General features: G+C 40.6%; 4 protein-coding genes across 7 annotated transcripts in view; all 4 read left to right on the top strand.

The window, feature by feature from the left end:
- The window catches only part of LOC133012097 (protocadherin gamma-A11-like), a 250455-nt gene that overhangs the window by 81184 nt on the left and 154485 nt on the right, over nt 1-14786 (top strand). The gene's annotated exons all lie outside the window — the stretch shown is intronic.
- Nucleotides 4548-7206, top strand: LOC133012181 (protocadherin beta-16-like). Its single transcript, XM_061080162.1, has 4 exons — nt 4548-4862; nt 5482-5487; nt 6156-6911; nt 7201-7206. The coding sequence occupies exons 1-4, from the start codon at nt 4548-4550 to the stop codon at nt 7204-7206; spliced, it is 1083 nt and encodes a 360-aa protein (XP_060936145.1).
- LOC133012180 (protocadherin gamma-A7-like) lies at nt 8043-10430 on the top strand. The gene is made up of 2 exons (XM_061080161.1): nt 8043-8335; nt 9605-10430. The coding sequence occupies exons 1-2, from the start codon at nt 8043-8045 to the stop codon at nt 10428-10430; spliced, it is 1119 nt and encodes a 372-aa protein (XP_060936144.1).
- Nucleotides 11394-13847, top strand: LOC133011981 (protocadherin gamma-A2-like). The gene has a single exon (XM_061079932.1). The coding sequence runs from the start codon at nt 11394-11396 to the stop codon at nt 13845-13847; it is 2454 nt and encodes an 817-aa protein (XP_060935915.1).

Raw genomic sequence — 14786 nt, 5'->3', positions numbered from 1 at the left:
ACCTTCGGTAGATAATTGTACTTGGTTAATGCAAAACAACACTTCTAGATATTTGCTAAATATTTTATTTTTAACCATAATTTTGCAGCTAATTTGAGATTTCAGCTTTGATAATCATATATATTTGTCAACTGACATGAAGTAAGACGTGTTTAACCAGGGGAGCTGATTATGAATGGATTGTTTATTTAAATTGTTGTTGCCCTTGTGACGTGAGGGCTGCCCTTAAAACTAGCAAATGCAAAGAATAAAAGAATAACAAAGGTATTGGTCTTTGTTTCTCTCTCAAAGAATCATTGACACCATAAAAATGTAGTTCTCTGTAGGTTTTCATTGTGCAAACATGGACTAACTGTCCCACTCAGGTTATTGTTCAGTAAAAAAAAATGAATTGGAAAGCCATTTAGCAGTTCAGAAATAAAAAAAACATCAACACTATACTTAAGTAGCTAATCAAATAATTAAAGTTACAACTTACAACAGATAAAAGTGATGGTTATTTTTCTTTCATTTTTAAACCCATCATGTGTTAACTAGACTCTACAAGGGAACATTATTTAGACGTACAATAGTAAACATGCAGTGTAACCTTTTAAATACAAAATATACAACCGTAAAAAAAGAAAAACATGAAAGTGCACAGTACATGAGCTGCATTCAGATCAGTGGTTAGAGTCTAATTCGACAGTCAAATGGTTGTGTGTGTGTGTGTGTGCGTGTGCGTGTGCGTGTGTGTGTGCGTGTGCGTGTGCGTGTGCGTGTGCGTGTGCGTGTGCGTGCGCGTGTGCGTGCGCGTGCGCGTGCGCGTGCGTGTATGTGCCTGCTACTGACAGTGTCATGCCAGTGAAGCGGATAAGTTTTGTCAGCAAAATAACTCCCATGTGAATTCATGTGTGTTCATCTTGGTGTTATAGCTGTGGGCCAGTTTATGCTCCTACTTTCAGCTGGGGATGGAGAAGAGAAAAAAAAAACAAGCAGTGCTTTTTTTAAACATTATCTGGGTCATGAGAACACTGTATTTGACAACATTGGAGCATGAGAGAAAAGTATGTCAACAAAATGGTTGTAAGCAATTAACACAAGCATCACCGAGTCACTAGCGTTTTTAAATAATGTGGGCAATCTTTTTTTTTTATTTACACACACATGTTGTGCAAAGTAGAGGATGAAAGGTTTGAATACCTCTGACACATCATCTAACCCTAGGAGCATCCATCTTTGAATTACACCCTTTAAGCTGTGTTTCCATTTGTTTTTGTTTAACACATTTTCACTTGTTCCTATCAGTCTATTAAATTTGATGCCATGTCGTCACACAACGTTATTACATCCATGCATATGAGTGATCTGATTGGGTTTTATTAGGATTCATACTAACTGTTATCTCTTTTCTCCTTGTTTCCTTCCACATTGCTCTCCCTGAATTAATCGTCTACTTTGATCGAACAGGTAAGACAGTCTTCTTTTCTCATTCTTTTAAATTGTACACTATTTCTTAATACTGTGTTATGTTGCTGCTACAGCCTCATCAACACAAAACTCAATTCCCACAAACTCAATTCCCACGGTCAATATGAAACACAGTTGACACAAACAACAAACAACGGTTTAGTCCATTTTCCATCTCCATTCTTTATCTCTCTATCCCTATTTCATCACAAGGAAACCTTGTTGAAACCAGCTAACATATGTAAGGAGTGTTTATAAGACACATTTCTTATTCCTGCAAGACTGAATGTTCTTATAACACAGGCAGCTGCATTGGCCTTCTTGGTGTGTGCTGTGTGATTCAACCCCTGCAGGCTTTAAATTACATAAATATTAATACATGTGGCTGCTGCTCTGCAGTGACTCCCTGAATAATGCACAATCATGATGTGCGGAATGTTTTGCGCTGTTAGTGCGAGTGCTGTCAGGCACAGAAAGAGTGTGTGCGCATGAGAGAACATGATGAAATGCAAACTCCTGACCTATAAAATTGTTCTTCCTTCTCATGCAGACATCATGTTTTAGGAACATACAGAATAAATATACTTCTGTAAAATGTTTATCCGTTCTCGCTTGTGGGTGAGCATTGCAGTAGTTTCAAAATGGATGATAATTCCACTGCTCAAATGTAGGTCACTGGATTTATCAGTTAGACTGGTTAATGAGAGAAGAGATTATCTATCTATCTATCTATCTCTCTATCTCTCTATCTATCTATCTATCTATCTATCTATCTATCTATCTATCTATCTATCTATCTATCTATCTATCTATCTATCTATCTATCTATCTATCTATCTATCTATCTATCTATCTATCTATCTATCTATCTATCTATCTATCTATCTATCTATCTATCTATCTATCTATCTATCTATCTATCTATCTATCTATCTATCTATCTATCTATCTATCTATCTATCTATCTATCTATCTATCTATCTATCTATCTATCTATCTATCTATCTATCTATCTATCTATCTATCTATCTATCTATCTATCTATCTATCTATCTATCTATCTATCTATCTATCTATCTATCTATCTATCTATCTATCTATCTATCTATCTATCTATCTATCTATCTATCTATCTATCTATCTATCTATCTATCTATCTATCTATCTATCTATCTATCTATCTATCTATCTATCTATCTATCTATCTATCTATCTATCTATCTATCTATCTATCTATCTATCTATCTATCTATCTATCTATATGCCTGCATGTCAGTCTGTCTGTCCTATTCCTTACATTTAAGACTATATGGAGCTGTTGCTCAAAAAAGATGTGGGGGTTAGTTGCAGTGTCCCCATACTGACTAACTTTTTTTTGTAATTCATATTTATAGTTCAGTGAATTATCAGAAAACTTGAATTCGACATACTATCCGTCAAGTCACTGATAAAGACGCAGGGAAACAAAGACTGAGTGTTATAGTGGAGGACAACGGGCAGCCCTCTCGTTCAGCTACAGTCGTTGTTAACGTAGCGTGGCGGACAGCTTCCCGGAAGTGCTGTCGGAGTTCACTGACTTTACGCACGACAAGGAGTACAACGACAACCGGACTTTTTACTTAGTGTTGGTTCTGGCTGTAGTTTCCTTCCTCTTCATCACGTGTGTGGTGGTTATTATCTCAGTGAAAATCTACAGATGGAGACAGTCTCGGGTCCTGTATCACTCCAACCTCCCTGTGATTCCATATTATCCACCACGTTACTCAGACACTTTGGGGACAGGGACTCTCCAACATGTGTACAATTACGAGGTGTGCAGGACGACTGACTCCAGAAAGAGTGACACGAAATATATGCAGCCAATGAGTCAAGATCTGTTGAGTGTGGATGGCACTGGAACGGAAACTTTGTATAATAGAGAGCAGTCAGCAGCAGTATCTTGCATGTCTACTCTGGTAAGTCTGTCCTTCAGATTTAATTGAAATCAAATTGACTCCAACATCTGTGAACATAATGTTATATATCTTTACGTGTAAGCTTTGCATTGATACCGGTTGTGGGCACATGAGAAAGTAAGCACAGAGCGCAGCATGTTTAAATGAATGGTGATCGGGTCTCCGGCTATTGCTCTGTCCATGGTGCTGAAAGTGGGCTTTGCGCTGATATATGGCCCATTCTAAATACTACTGCTACTATTACTGCTTCTACGTCTGGTACTACTCGAGTAATAATAATAATACATATGATAACATGTTATAGGGTAGTAAATGATAATTAATTGTTGCTAAATATTCCTCGCAAACTAAGTATTATATTGCAGTACTTTGTTCATAGAGCCAAATTGTCTATTTGTCTGTTTAGTTGTCTTTTGCATTCCTGAAGATACTCATTACTTTCATTTTGTTCTTTTTATAAGGACAAAATCACATTTTAATGACCTCACTCAAATTTAGGATGATTAAATACAACTCCTTTAATATAAACAACAAATCCAATTTTCTACTGATCACGAATTTTCACCAATTTATTCCTCTTTGTTTTTTCTATTAGATTTGTTTTTTAAAGATTGAGGCTCATTTATAAAACTATAAATAGATGTTTCATAATGAGAAATACTTGGTCCTTCCCCGGGGGAATCTTATTTGGTGTACAAAATGTACATTACATCACTTACAGAATTAGAATTTGCAATCATGTGTTTATTTCTAGGTGTGTCGATGCTGTCGAGAATATCCTCAAAAAACTCATGATATAATGTCTGGTAATACAATTTTCACGTATTATCCTCTAAGTGACGCTGTTGTCTGGTAAATCAATTCAACCTTTGATTGTGGGGCAGTGTCGTTCCCTCCCCTGTCACTGCGTTTTTACAGGAGGAGATGATCTTCGTCTCATACGAGCTGGGGTTCTTACATCGTGGATTTCATCCTCAAACGCTAATAGAAATCAGACTGTAATATTTGCGATTTTCTCATTTAGTTGAAATCTGCTTTGTTTTGCTCAGACATCCTTTTCACATGGCATTTATAGAACATCATGGAGACGGAGGACTAAAATGGTGATTATTTGGGAGATCGCGAGGGGCCGTGTATGCATTTATGTTGCAGCTTATTTTTCTTCTTCAAACGGAGGGACAGATCCGCTATTCGATCCCAGAGGAGATGAAGAAAGGGTCCCTTGTTGGTAACATCGCACAAGACCTGGGTTTGGATTTAAAAAGGCTTCGTTCTGGCCGGGCCCGCATCGTGACCGGAGAGAGCATTCAGTACACCGAGCTGAAGACAGACAAAGGGACTTTGGTGGTGAATGAGCGAATAGACCGAGAGCAGCTTTGTGGTGACGTGACACCGTGTAGCTTTACCTTTGAGATTTTACTGGAAAGCCCCATGGAGCTGCACCCTGTGACCATAGAGGTACTGGACGTAAACGACAACGCTCCCACTTTTCAAAACAACCATCAGGAATTTGAAATAAGCGAATCAGCCGCACTCGGCTCCCGTTTTGTTTTGGAGAGTGCGGACGATGCTGACGTTGGGCCAAACGGTCTGCAGAACTACATTTTAACCCCCAACGACAATTTTGCGTTGAAACAGAATGTTAATCCGGATGGCAGTAAATATGCTGAAATTGTGCTTCAGAAATCATTAGACCGAGAAGAACAGCCACGCCTGTCTCTGAAGTTGTTGGCAGTGGACGGAGGAAATCCACAGAGATCCGGTACAGTAAATATAGGTATCAATGTCTTGGATATTAATGATAACTCTCCTGTCTTGAATCAATCGATATATAAGGGAACTTTGATCGAAAACGCACCAAAGGGAACTCATATCGTTACCGTGAATGCAAGCGACGCAGATAGCGGTTTATACGGCCGAGTAACATATTTTTTCTCAAAGTCAAAAGCAGGAATAGCTGATTTGTTTGACATAGATGAGGCTACAGGGAGAATTTATGTGGCGAAGGAAATCGATTTTGAAAAAGACAAAAAAATTGAATTCAGAGTGGAAGCTAAAGATCAAGGAGGACTAACAGATTCAAGTAAGGTTGAAATTGAGGTTATCGATGTAAATGATAACGCTCCGGTCATTAACGTTATGTCATTCACCAGCTCTGTTTCGGAAGACTCGCCTGCTGGTACCACTATCGGCATAATTAATGTTAAAGATGTTGATTCGGGTGAAAACGGTCAGATAAGGTGCTCGATCGACGGCAGTGTTCCTTTTAAAATTAAATCCAACGTGAGAAATTATTATGCATTGTTAACTGATGCCCCATTAGATCGTGAACACCTGTCAGAGTGGAACATCACTGTTATTGCGTCGGACGCAGGATCTCCTCCCCTCTCATCTAAAAGAACGTTTTATTTAAAGGTCTCGGATGTCAACGACAATGCCCCCGTATTTACAAGAGGACTTTACAGTGCTTTCATAACAGAGAATAACTCCCCAGGCTTGTCTGTAGTAAGTGTTAATGCTAAGGACCCCGATGAAAAACAGAACGCCCGTGTTTCTTATATTTTGGAAGACTGTGAGATTGGTGGATCTCCAGTATCCCAATATGTTTCCGTTAATGCTGAAACCGGAGTCATTTGTGCAGTTCGTTCATATGATTATGAGCAAATCAAAGAACTGATGTTCGTCATCAAAGCTCAGGATGGAGGTTCACCTCCACTCAGTAGCAACGTGACTGTGAAAATATTGATCCAGGACCAGAACGACAACCCCCCTCAGGTTCTGTATCCAGTCCAGACTGGTGGCTCTCTGGTGGCTGAGCTGGTGCCTCGTTCAGCAGATGTGGGCTATCTGGTCACTAAAGTGGTGGCTGTGGATGTGGACTCTGGACAGAACGCCTGGCTCTCCTATAAACTGCAGAAAGCCACAGACAGGGCGCTGTTTGAAGTGGGCTCACAGAATGGAGAAATAAGAACTATCCGCCAAGTCACTGATAAAGACGCAGTGAAACAGAGACTGAGTGTTATAGTGGAGGACAACGGGCAGCCCTCTCGTTCAGCTACAGTCGTTGTTAACGTGGCGGTGGCGGACAGCTTCCCGGAAGTGCTGTCGGAGTTCACTGACTTTACGCACGACAAGGAGTACAACGACAATCTGACTTTTTACCTAGTGCTGGCTCTGGCTGTAGTTTCCTTCCTCTTCATCACGTGTGTAGTGGTTATTATCTCAGTGAAAATCTACAGGTGGAGACAGTCTCGCGTCCTGTATCACTCCAACCTCCCTGTGATTCCATATTATCCACCACGTTACTCAGACACTTTGGGGTCAGGGACCCTCCAACACGTGTACAATTACGAGGTGTGCAGGACGACTGACTCCAGAAAGAGTGACTGTAAGTTCAGCGGAGCTGGTAGTCAGAACGTGCTGATAATGGACCCCAGTGCTACAGGGACGATGCAGCGGATACAGAGTGAAAAGAGCATCCTGGACGAACCAGACTCTCCTCTTGAGGTGAGTTAAATAACCGCCTCGCGTTTCGCTTTTTTTGTCTAGGCTTTAGACATAAAACTTCATTGCATTGTACACTGTTACGTTCAGCACCATGGAAAGCACGACACTGTGCATTATCCAATAGAAATGCTGATCATGTTAAAATCTTTACAGATTGAGCCTCGGGAAGGAAATGCTCCTCCCCTAAGTGTACATGAACACTGCTCTCTACTTATATGTTGTATTGGGGAAATACATAGGCAAAGTAATGCTGCATGTGCAATAACAGATACTTTGTTGTGTGCGCCAGGTGTGACTTATTTATTTTTGTTATGTCGATGCTCTGAAGTGAAGATGGTGAATCTAATGATGGTAATAATATAATGTCATCATTGGTTATATAATCACACGAAATTAACTTTCAACTCTTCCTTAATCTTTATAAATTACTATCAATCACAAAATTATTAAATTTAGGGTGGACACTTTTCCATAACAATTTAATGTTTTTAGGCTTTTTATAACCCACTTAGTTATTTCCCCTGTACCATCCATTGCACTGTAGGCCAATTGTTACTGAGACTGAGATTTTCTGTTATTTTTGATTAATAATTCAACGTTCTATTTTAACATTGTAGTAGTTGTAGTACAAATACTGATCTTGAACCTGTTCACATTTCCATGTATGATCAAATCAGTCTCATTGGATTATCTACATGTGATAGAGATGTGTTCATTTTGTCTATTTATGAGTCATAGCACTGTGGAGTTGGACTCGTTTTACTTCCACTTTTTAGACTCTAAGCGACGCTGTTGGTCAGTCAAATATATTTTTCATCAGTTGTGTCGTCATTCAGTTCATCCCCTGACTGATTACACAGTGAACGAGGCTCTCTGTGTTTCTTCGAGGTTTGGTGCGAACATGGTCTCACGGACTTGCACATAAACGTTGGAGCATTTTTTTTTTATTATTCAACCAGGAAACAAATAAATCTGAATCATCTTCACCGTGACATTGTTCGGATATAAATCTATCGTTTCTTTGTTGTCGGGATGGCATCTGGAGGATCTCCAATATTCTTAAGATGGCGATCTTTTTGTGGACTGCGACAACAAACCGGACTGCTTATGTTGCTGCTTCATGTGGTTTGCATGGTAGGTGGTCAGATTCGCTATTCTATACCGGAGGAGATGAAGAAAGGATCGGTGATTGGTAATGTGGCGCAAGATCTGGGTTTGGATCTGAAAAGGCTCCGCTCTGGGCGGGCCCGTATCGTGACCGGTGAAAACGTTCACTACACCGAGCTGAAAACAGACAAAGGGATTCTCGTCGTGAATGAGAGAATAGATCGAGAGCAGCTCTGTGGAGAAGTAACTCCGTGCAGCTTCAGCTTTGAGGTGATTTTAGAGAATCCAATGGAACTGCACAGAATCATTGTCGAGGTGTTAGATATAAATGATCACGCTCCCATTTTTCCAAACAAAGATAAACCTATCAGTTTTGAAATAAGTGAATCAGCGGTAGTGGGGGTTCCGTTTCCACTGCAGAGTGCAGAGGATCTTGATGTGGGTCAGAACGCTTTGCAAGATTATGTTCTGTCGCCAAACGACAATTTTATTTTGAAGCAACATGCCAATCCAGACGGAAGTAAATATGTTGAAATGGTGCTCCAGAAGCCTTTAGACAGAGAACAACGTCCTCATTTAACACTAAAACTAATCGCAGTTGACGGAGGAACACCACAGAGATCTGGCACAGTGAATATAGATGTAAAAGTATTAGATGCAAATGACAATGCTCCAGTTTTCAACCAGTCGGTTTATAAAGCTTCTGTTACGGAAAACACGATTAAAGGCACCTGGATTGTCAATGTAAATGCCACAGATGCTGACAGTGGTTCGTATGGGGCCGTTACTTACAGCTTGTCCAAAATGAAAGGAGGAGCCGGCGATATATTTAGTATTGATGAAAATACGGGAACAATTTCTGTTTCTGGTCAAATAGATTATGAAAAAGACAGAAAATACGAGGTGAGAGTAGAGGCAAAGGATCAGGGTGGTTTAAGTGGGACTAGTAAGGTTATAGTCGATGTTATTGATGTTAATGACAACGCCCCAGTTATAAATATTATGTCATTTTCTTGTCCGGTATCTGAGGATGCACGTCCTGGTACAACGATTGCTATTTTGAACGTAAAAGATGCAGATTCTGATAAAAATGGACAAATAAAATGTTCTATAGATGCTAAACTTCCGTTTAAAATTGAATCTTCACTAACAAATTATTATAATTTAATCTCGGACCAATACTTTGATCGAGAATCCGTTTCAGAATATAACATAACAATAACAGCCACTGATTTCGGGATACCCCCGCTTTCTACCTCTAAAAAATTGCATCTTAAAATCTCTGACGTAAACGACAACGCACCAATATTTCATAAAACCAGTTATTCTGCTCATATCACTGAAAATAACTCCCCTGGATTTTCGATATTTGCTGTCAGCGCCAAAGACTCTGACTGGAATCAAAACGCCAGAATATCGTATATTTTAGAAAACACACAGGTCGGTGGTAATCCAGTTTCCACCTACGTGTCTTTAAACTCTGAAACTGGAGTTCTTAGTGCGGTTCGCTCCTTTGATTATGAGCAAATTAAACAGCTTGAATTAGTGGTGAAAGCTCAGGATGGAGGCTCTCCTCCACTCAGCAGTAACGTGTCTGTGAAAATACTGATCCAGGACCAGAACGACAACCCCCCTCAGGTTCTGTACCCAGTCCAGACTGGTGGCTCTCTGGTGGCTGAACTGGTGCCTCGTTCAGCAGATGTGGGCTATCTGGTCACTAAAGTGGTTGCTGTGGATGTGGACTCTGGACAGAATGCCTGGCTCTCCTATAAACTGCAGAAAGCCACAGACAGGGCGCTGTTTGAAGTGGGCTCACAGAATGGAGAATTAAGAACTATCCGCCAAGTCACTGATAAAGACGCAGTGAAGCAAAGACTGAGTGTTATAGTGGAGGACAACGGGCAGCCCTCTCGTTCAGCTACAGTGGTTGTTAACGTGGCGGTGGCGGACAGCTTCCCGGAAGTGCTGTCGGAGTTCACTGACTTTACGCACGACAAGGAGTACAACGACAACCTGACTTTTTACTTAGTGCTGGCTCTGGCTGTAGTTTCCTTCCTCTTCATCACGTGTGTAGTGGTTATTATCTCAGTGAAAATCTACAGATGGAGACAGTCTCGCGTCCTGTATCACTCCAATCTCCCTGTGATTCCATATTATCCACCACGTTACTCAGACACTTTGGGGACAGGGACCCTCCAACACGTGTACAATTACGAGGTGTGCAGGACGACTGACTCCAGAAAGAGTGACTGTAAGTTCGGAGGAGCTGGTAGTCAGAACGTGCTGATAATGGACCCCAGTGCTACAGGGACGATGCAGCGGATACAGAGTGAAAAGAGCATCCTGGACGAGCCAGACTCTCCTCTAGAGGTGAGTAAAATAACCGGCTCGCGTTTCTCTTTTTTTGTCTAGGCTTTAGACATAAAACTTCATCGCATTGTACACTGTAACGTTCAGCACCATGGAAAGCACGACACTGTGCATTATCCAATAGAAATGAGGATCATGTTAAAATCTTTACAGATTGAGCCTCGGGAAGGAAATGCTCCTCCCCTAAGTTTACACGAACCCTGCTCTCTACTTATATGTTGTATTGGGGAAATACATTGGCAAAGTAATGCTGCATTTGCCATAACAGATACTTTGTTTTGTGCGCCAAGTGTGACTCATTTATTTTGTTATGTCGATGTGCTGAAGTGAAGATGGTGAATCTTGTAATAATATAATGTCATCGCTGGGTAGATAATCACATGACATTAACTTCCAACTCCTCCTTAATCTTTAATAGTTACTGTCAATCACGAAATTATAAAATTTTGAATGGACACTTTTCCATAACGATTTAATATTTTACAACTTAGTTATTTCCCCTGTACCATTCATTGCATTGTAGGCCAATATACTGAGACTTGATTTTCTGTTATTTTTGATTCATAATTCTACGTTCTATTTTTACATTGTAGTAGTTTTAGTACAAATACTGAATTTTAACCTGTTCACATTTCCACATATGATCAAATCAGTCTCATTGGAACATCTACATGTTATAGAGATTTGTTCATTTTGTCTATTTATGAGTCATAGCACTGTGGACTTGGACTCCTTTTACTTCCACTTTTTAGACTCTAAGCGACGCTGTTGGTCAGTCAAATATATTTTTCATCAGTTGTGTCGTCATTCAGTTCATCCCCTGACTGATTACACAGTGAAAGAGGCTCTCTGTGTTTCGTCGAGGTTTGGTGCGAGCATGGACTCACGGACTTGCACATAAACGTTGAAGCCTTTCTTTTGGATTCAACCAGGAAACAAATATATCTGAATCATCTTCACCGTGACATTGTTCGGATATAAATCTATCGTTTCTTTGTTGTCGGGATGGCATCTGGAGGATCTCCAATATTCTTAAGATGGCGATCTTTTTGTGGACTGCGACAACAAATAGGACTGCTTATGTTGCTGCTTCATGTGGTTTGCATGGTAGGTGGTCAGATTCGTTATTCTATACCGGAGGAGATGAAGAAAGGGTCGGTGATTGGTAATGTGGCGCAAGATCTCGGATTGGATCTGAAAAGGCTGCGCTCTGGGCGGGCCCGTATCGTGACCGGTGAAAACGTTCACTACACCGAGCTGAAAACAGACAAAGGGATTCTCGTCGTGAATGAGAGAATAGATCGAGAGCAGCTTTGCGGAGAAGAAACTCCGTGTAGCTTCAGTTTTGAGGTGATTTTAGAGAATCCAATGGAACTGCACAGGATCACTGTTGAGGTTTTGGATATAAATGATCACGCACCAGTTTTCCCGAAAAAAGATAAACCCATCAGTTTGGAAATAAGTGAATCAGTGATTGTGGGGGTTCCGTTTCCACTGCAGAGTGCAGAGGATCTTGATGTGGGTCAGAACGCTTTGCAAGATTATGTTTTGTCACCAAACGATAATTTTATTTTAAAGCAACATAGCAATCCAGACGGAAGTAAATATGTTGAAATGGTGCTCCAGAAGCCTTTAGACAGAGAACAACGTCCACGTTTAACATTAAAACTAATCGCAGTTGACGGAGGAACACCACAGAGATCTGGTACAGTCACCATAGATGTACAAGTCTTAGATGCAAATGACAATGCTCCAGTTTTCAACCAGTCTGTGTATAAAGCTTATGTGATGGAAAACACGCTTAAAGGCACCCACATTGTTTCTGTTAATGCCACAGACGCAGACAGTGGTTCGTATGGGGCCGTTACTTACACCTTGTCTAACATGAAAGGAAGCACAGCAGACCTATTCACTATTGATGAAAATACGGGAACAATTTCTGTGTCTGGTAAAATAGATTATGAAAAAGACAGAAAATACGAGGTGAGAGTAGAGGCAAAGGATCAGGGTGGTTTAAGTGGGACTAGTAAGGTTATAGTCGATGTTATTGATGTTAACGACAATGCCCCAGTTATAAATATTATGTCATTTTCTAGTCCAGTATCTGAGGATGCACGTCCTGGTACAACGATTGCTATTTTGAATGTAAAAGATGCAGATTCTGATAAAAATGGACAAATAAAATGTTCTATAGATGCTAAACTTCCGTTTAAAATTGAATCTTCAATAACAAACTATTACAATTTAATCTCAGATCAGTACTTTGATCGAGAATCCGTTTCAGAATATAACATAACAATAACGGCCACTGATTTCGGGATTCCCCCGCTTTCGAGCTTCAAAAAATTACACCTTAAAATCTCTGACGTGAACGACAACGCACCAATATTTCATAAAACCAGTTATTCTGCTCATCTCACTGAAAATAACTCCCCTGGATTTTCGATATTTGCTGTCAGCGCCAAAGACTCTGACTGGAATCAAAACGCCAGAATATCGTATCTTCTAGAAGAAACACAGGTCGGTGGTAATCCAGTTTCCACCTACGTGTCTTTAAACTCTGAAACTGGAGTTCTTAGTGCGGTTCGCTCCTTTGATTATGAGCAAATTAAACAGCTTGAATTAGTGGTGAAAGCTCAGGATGGAGGCTCTCCTCCACTCAGTAGCAACGTGACTGTGAAAATACTGATCCAGGACCAGAACGACAACCCCCCTCAGGTTCTGTACCCAGTCCAGACTGGTGGCTCTCTGGTGGCTGAACTGGTGCCTCGCTCAGCAGATGTGGGCTATCTGGTCACTAAAGTGGTGGCTGTCGATGTGGACTCTGGACAGAATGCCTGGCTCTCCTATAAACTGCAGAAAGCCACAGACAGGGCGCTGTTTGAAGTGGGATCACAGAATGGAGAAATAAGAACTATCCGCCAAGTCACTGATAAAGACGCAGTGAAACAAAGACTGATTGTTATAGTGGAGGACAACGGGCAGCCCTCTCGTTCTGCTACAGTCGTTGTTAACGTGGCGGTGGCGGACAGCTTCCCGGAAGTGCTGTCGGAGTTCACTGACTATACGCACGACAAGGAGTACAACGACAACCTGACTTTTTACTTAGTGCTGGCTCTGGCTGTAGTTTCCTTCCTTTTCATCACGTGTGTAGTGGTTATTATCTCAGTGAAAATATACAGATGGAGACAGTCTCGCGTCCTGTATCACTCCAACCTCCCTGTGATTCCATATTATCCACCACGTTACTCAGACACTTTGGGGACAGGGACTCTTCAACACGTGTACAATTACGAGGTGTGCAGGACGACTGACTCCAGAAAGAGTGACTGTAAGTTCAGCGGAGCTGGGAGTCAGAACGTGCTGATAATGGACCCCAGTGCTACAGGGACGATGCAGCGGATACAGAGTGAAAAGAGCATCCTGGACGAACCAGACTCTCCTCTAGAGGTGAGTTAAATAACCGGCTCGCGTTTCGCTTTTTTTTGTCTAGGCTTTTGATATAAAACTTCATTGCATTGTACACTGTTACTTTCAGCACCATGGAAAGCACGACACTGTGCATTACCCAATAGAAATGCTGATCATGTTAACATCTTTACAGATTGAGCCTCGGGAAGGAAATGCTCCTCCCCTAAGTTTACACGAACACTGCTCTCTATTTATATGTTGTATTGGGGAAATGCATTGGCAAAGTAATGCTGCATTTGCAATAACAGATACTTTGTTGTGTGCGCCAGGTTTGACTTATTTATTTTGTTATGTCGATGTGCTGAAGTGAAGATGGTGAATCTTGTAATAATATAATGTCATCGCTGGGTATAATCACACGACATTAAATTAAAACTCATCCTTAATCTTTATAATTAACTGTCAATCACGAAATTATAAAATTTAGAATGGACACTTTTCCATAACAATTTAATGTTTTTAGGCTTTTTATAACCCACTTAGTAATTTCCCCTGTACCATCCATTGCACTGTAGGACCTTTTTTAATGAGACCGGATTTCTGTTATTTTTGATTCATATTTTTACGTTCTATTTTTACTTCGTTATAGTTTTAGTACAAATACTGATTTTGAATATGTTCACATTTACATATATGATCAAATCAGTCTGTTTATGAGTCATAGCACTGTGGACTGACTTGGACTCGTTTTACTTCCCCTTTTAAGACTCTAAGCGACGCTGTTGGTCAGTCAAATATATTTTTCATCAGTTGTGTCGTCATTCAGTTCATCCCCTGACTGATTACACAGTGAAAGAGGCTCTCTGTGTTTCGTCGAGGTTTGGTGCGAACATGGTCTCACGGACTTGCACATAAACGTTGGAGCATTTTTTTTTTATTCAACCAGGAAACAAATAATTCTGAATCATCTTCACCGTGACATTGTTC

The sequence above is a fragment of the Limanda limanda genome, chromosome 10 (assembly GCF_963576545.1).
Source record: "Limanda limanda chromosome 10, fLimLim1.1, whole genome shotgun sequence".
NCBI classification, from domain to species: Eukaryota; Metazoa; Chordata; class Actinopteri; order Pleuronectiformes; family Pleuronectidae; genus Limanda; species Limanda limanda.
This window is presented reverse-complemented; position numbering and strand designations above follow the sequence as displayed.

What these genes read in the sequence shown, in the direction of transcription:
- LOC133012181 (XM_061080162.1), top strand. Translation starts at nt 4,548, where the DNA reads ATGTTGCAGCTTATTTTTCTTCTTCAAACGGAGGGACAGATCCGCTAT.
- LOC133012180 (XM_061080161.1), top strand. Translation starts at nt 8,043, where the DNA reads ATGGTAGGTGGTCAGATTCGCTATTCTATACCGGAGGAGATGAAGAAA. An exon ending in CACAGAATCATTGTCGAGGT is followed by an intron (nt 8,336 to 9,604) that starts GTTAGATATAAA and finishes TCCACTCAGCAG; the next exon opens with TAACGTGTCTGTGAAAATAC.
- LOC133011981 (XM_061079932.1), top strand. Translation starts at nt 11,394, where the DNA reads ATGGCATCTGGAGGATCTCCAATATTCTTAAGATGGCGATCTTTTTGT.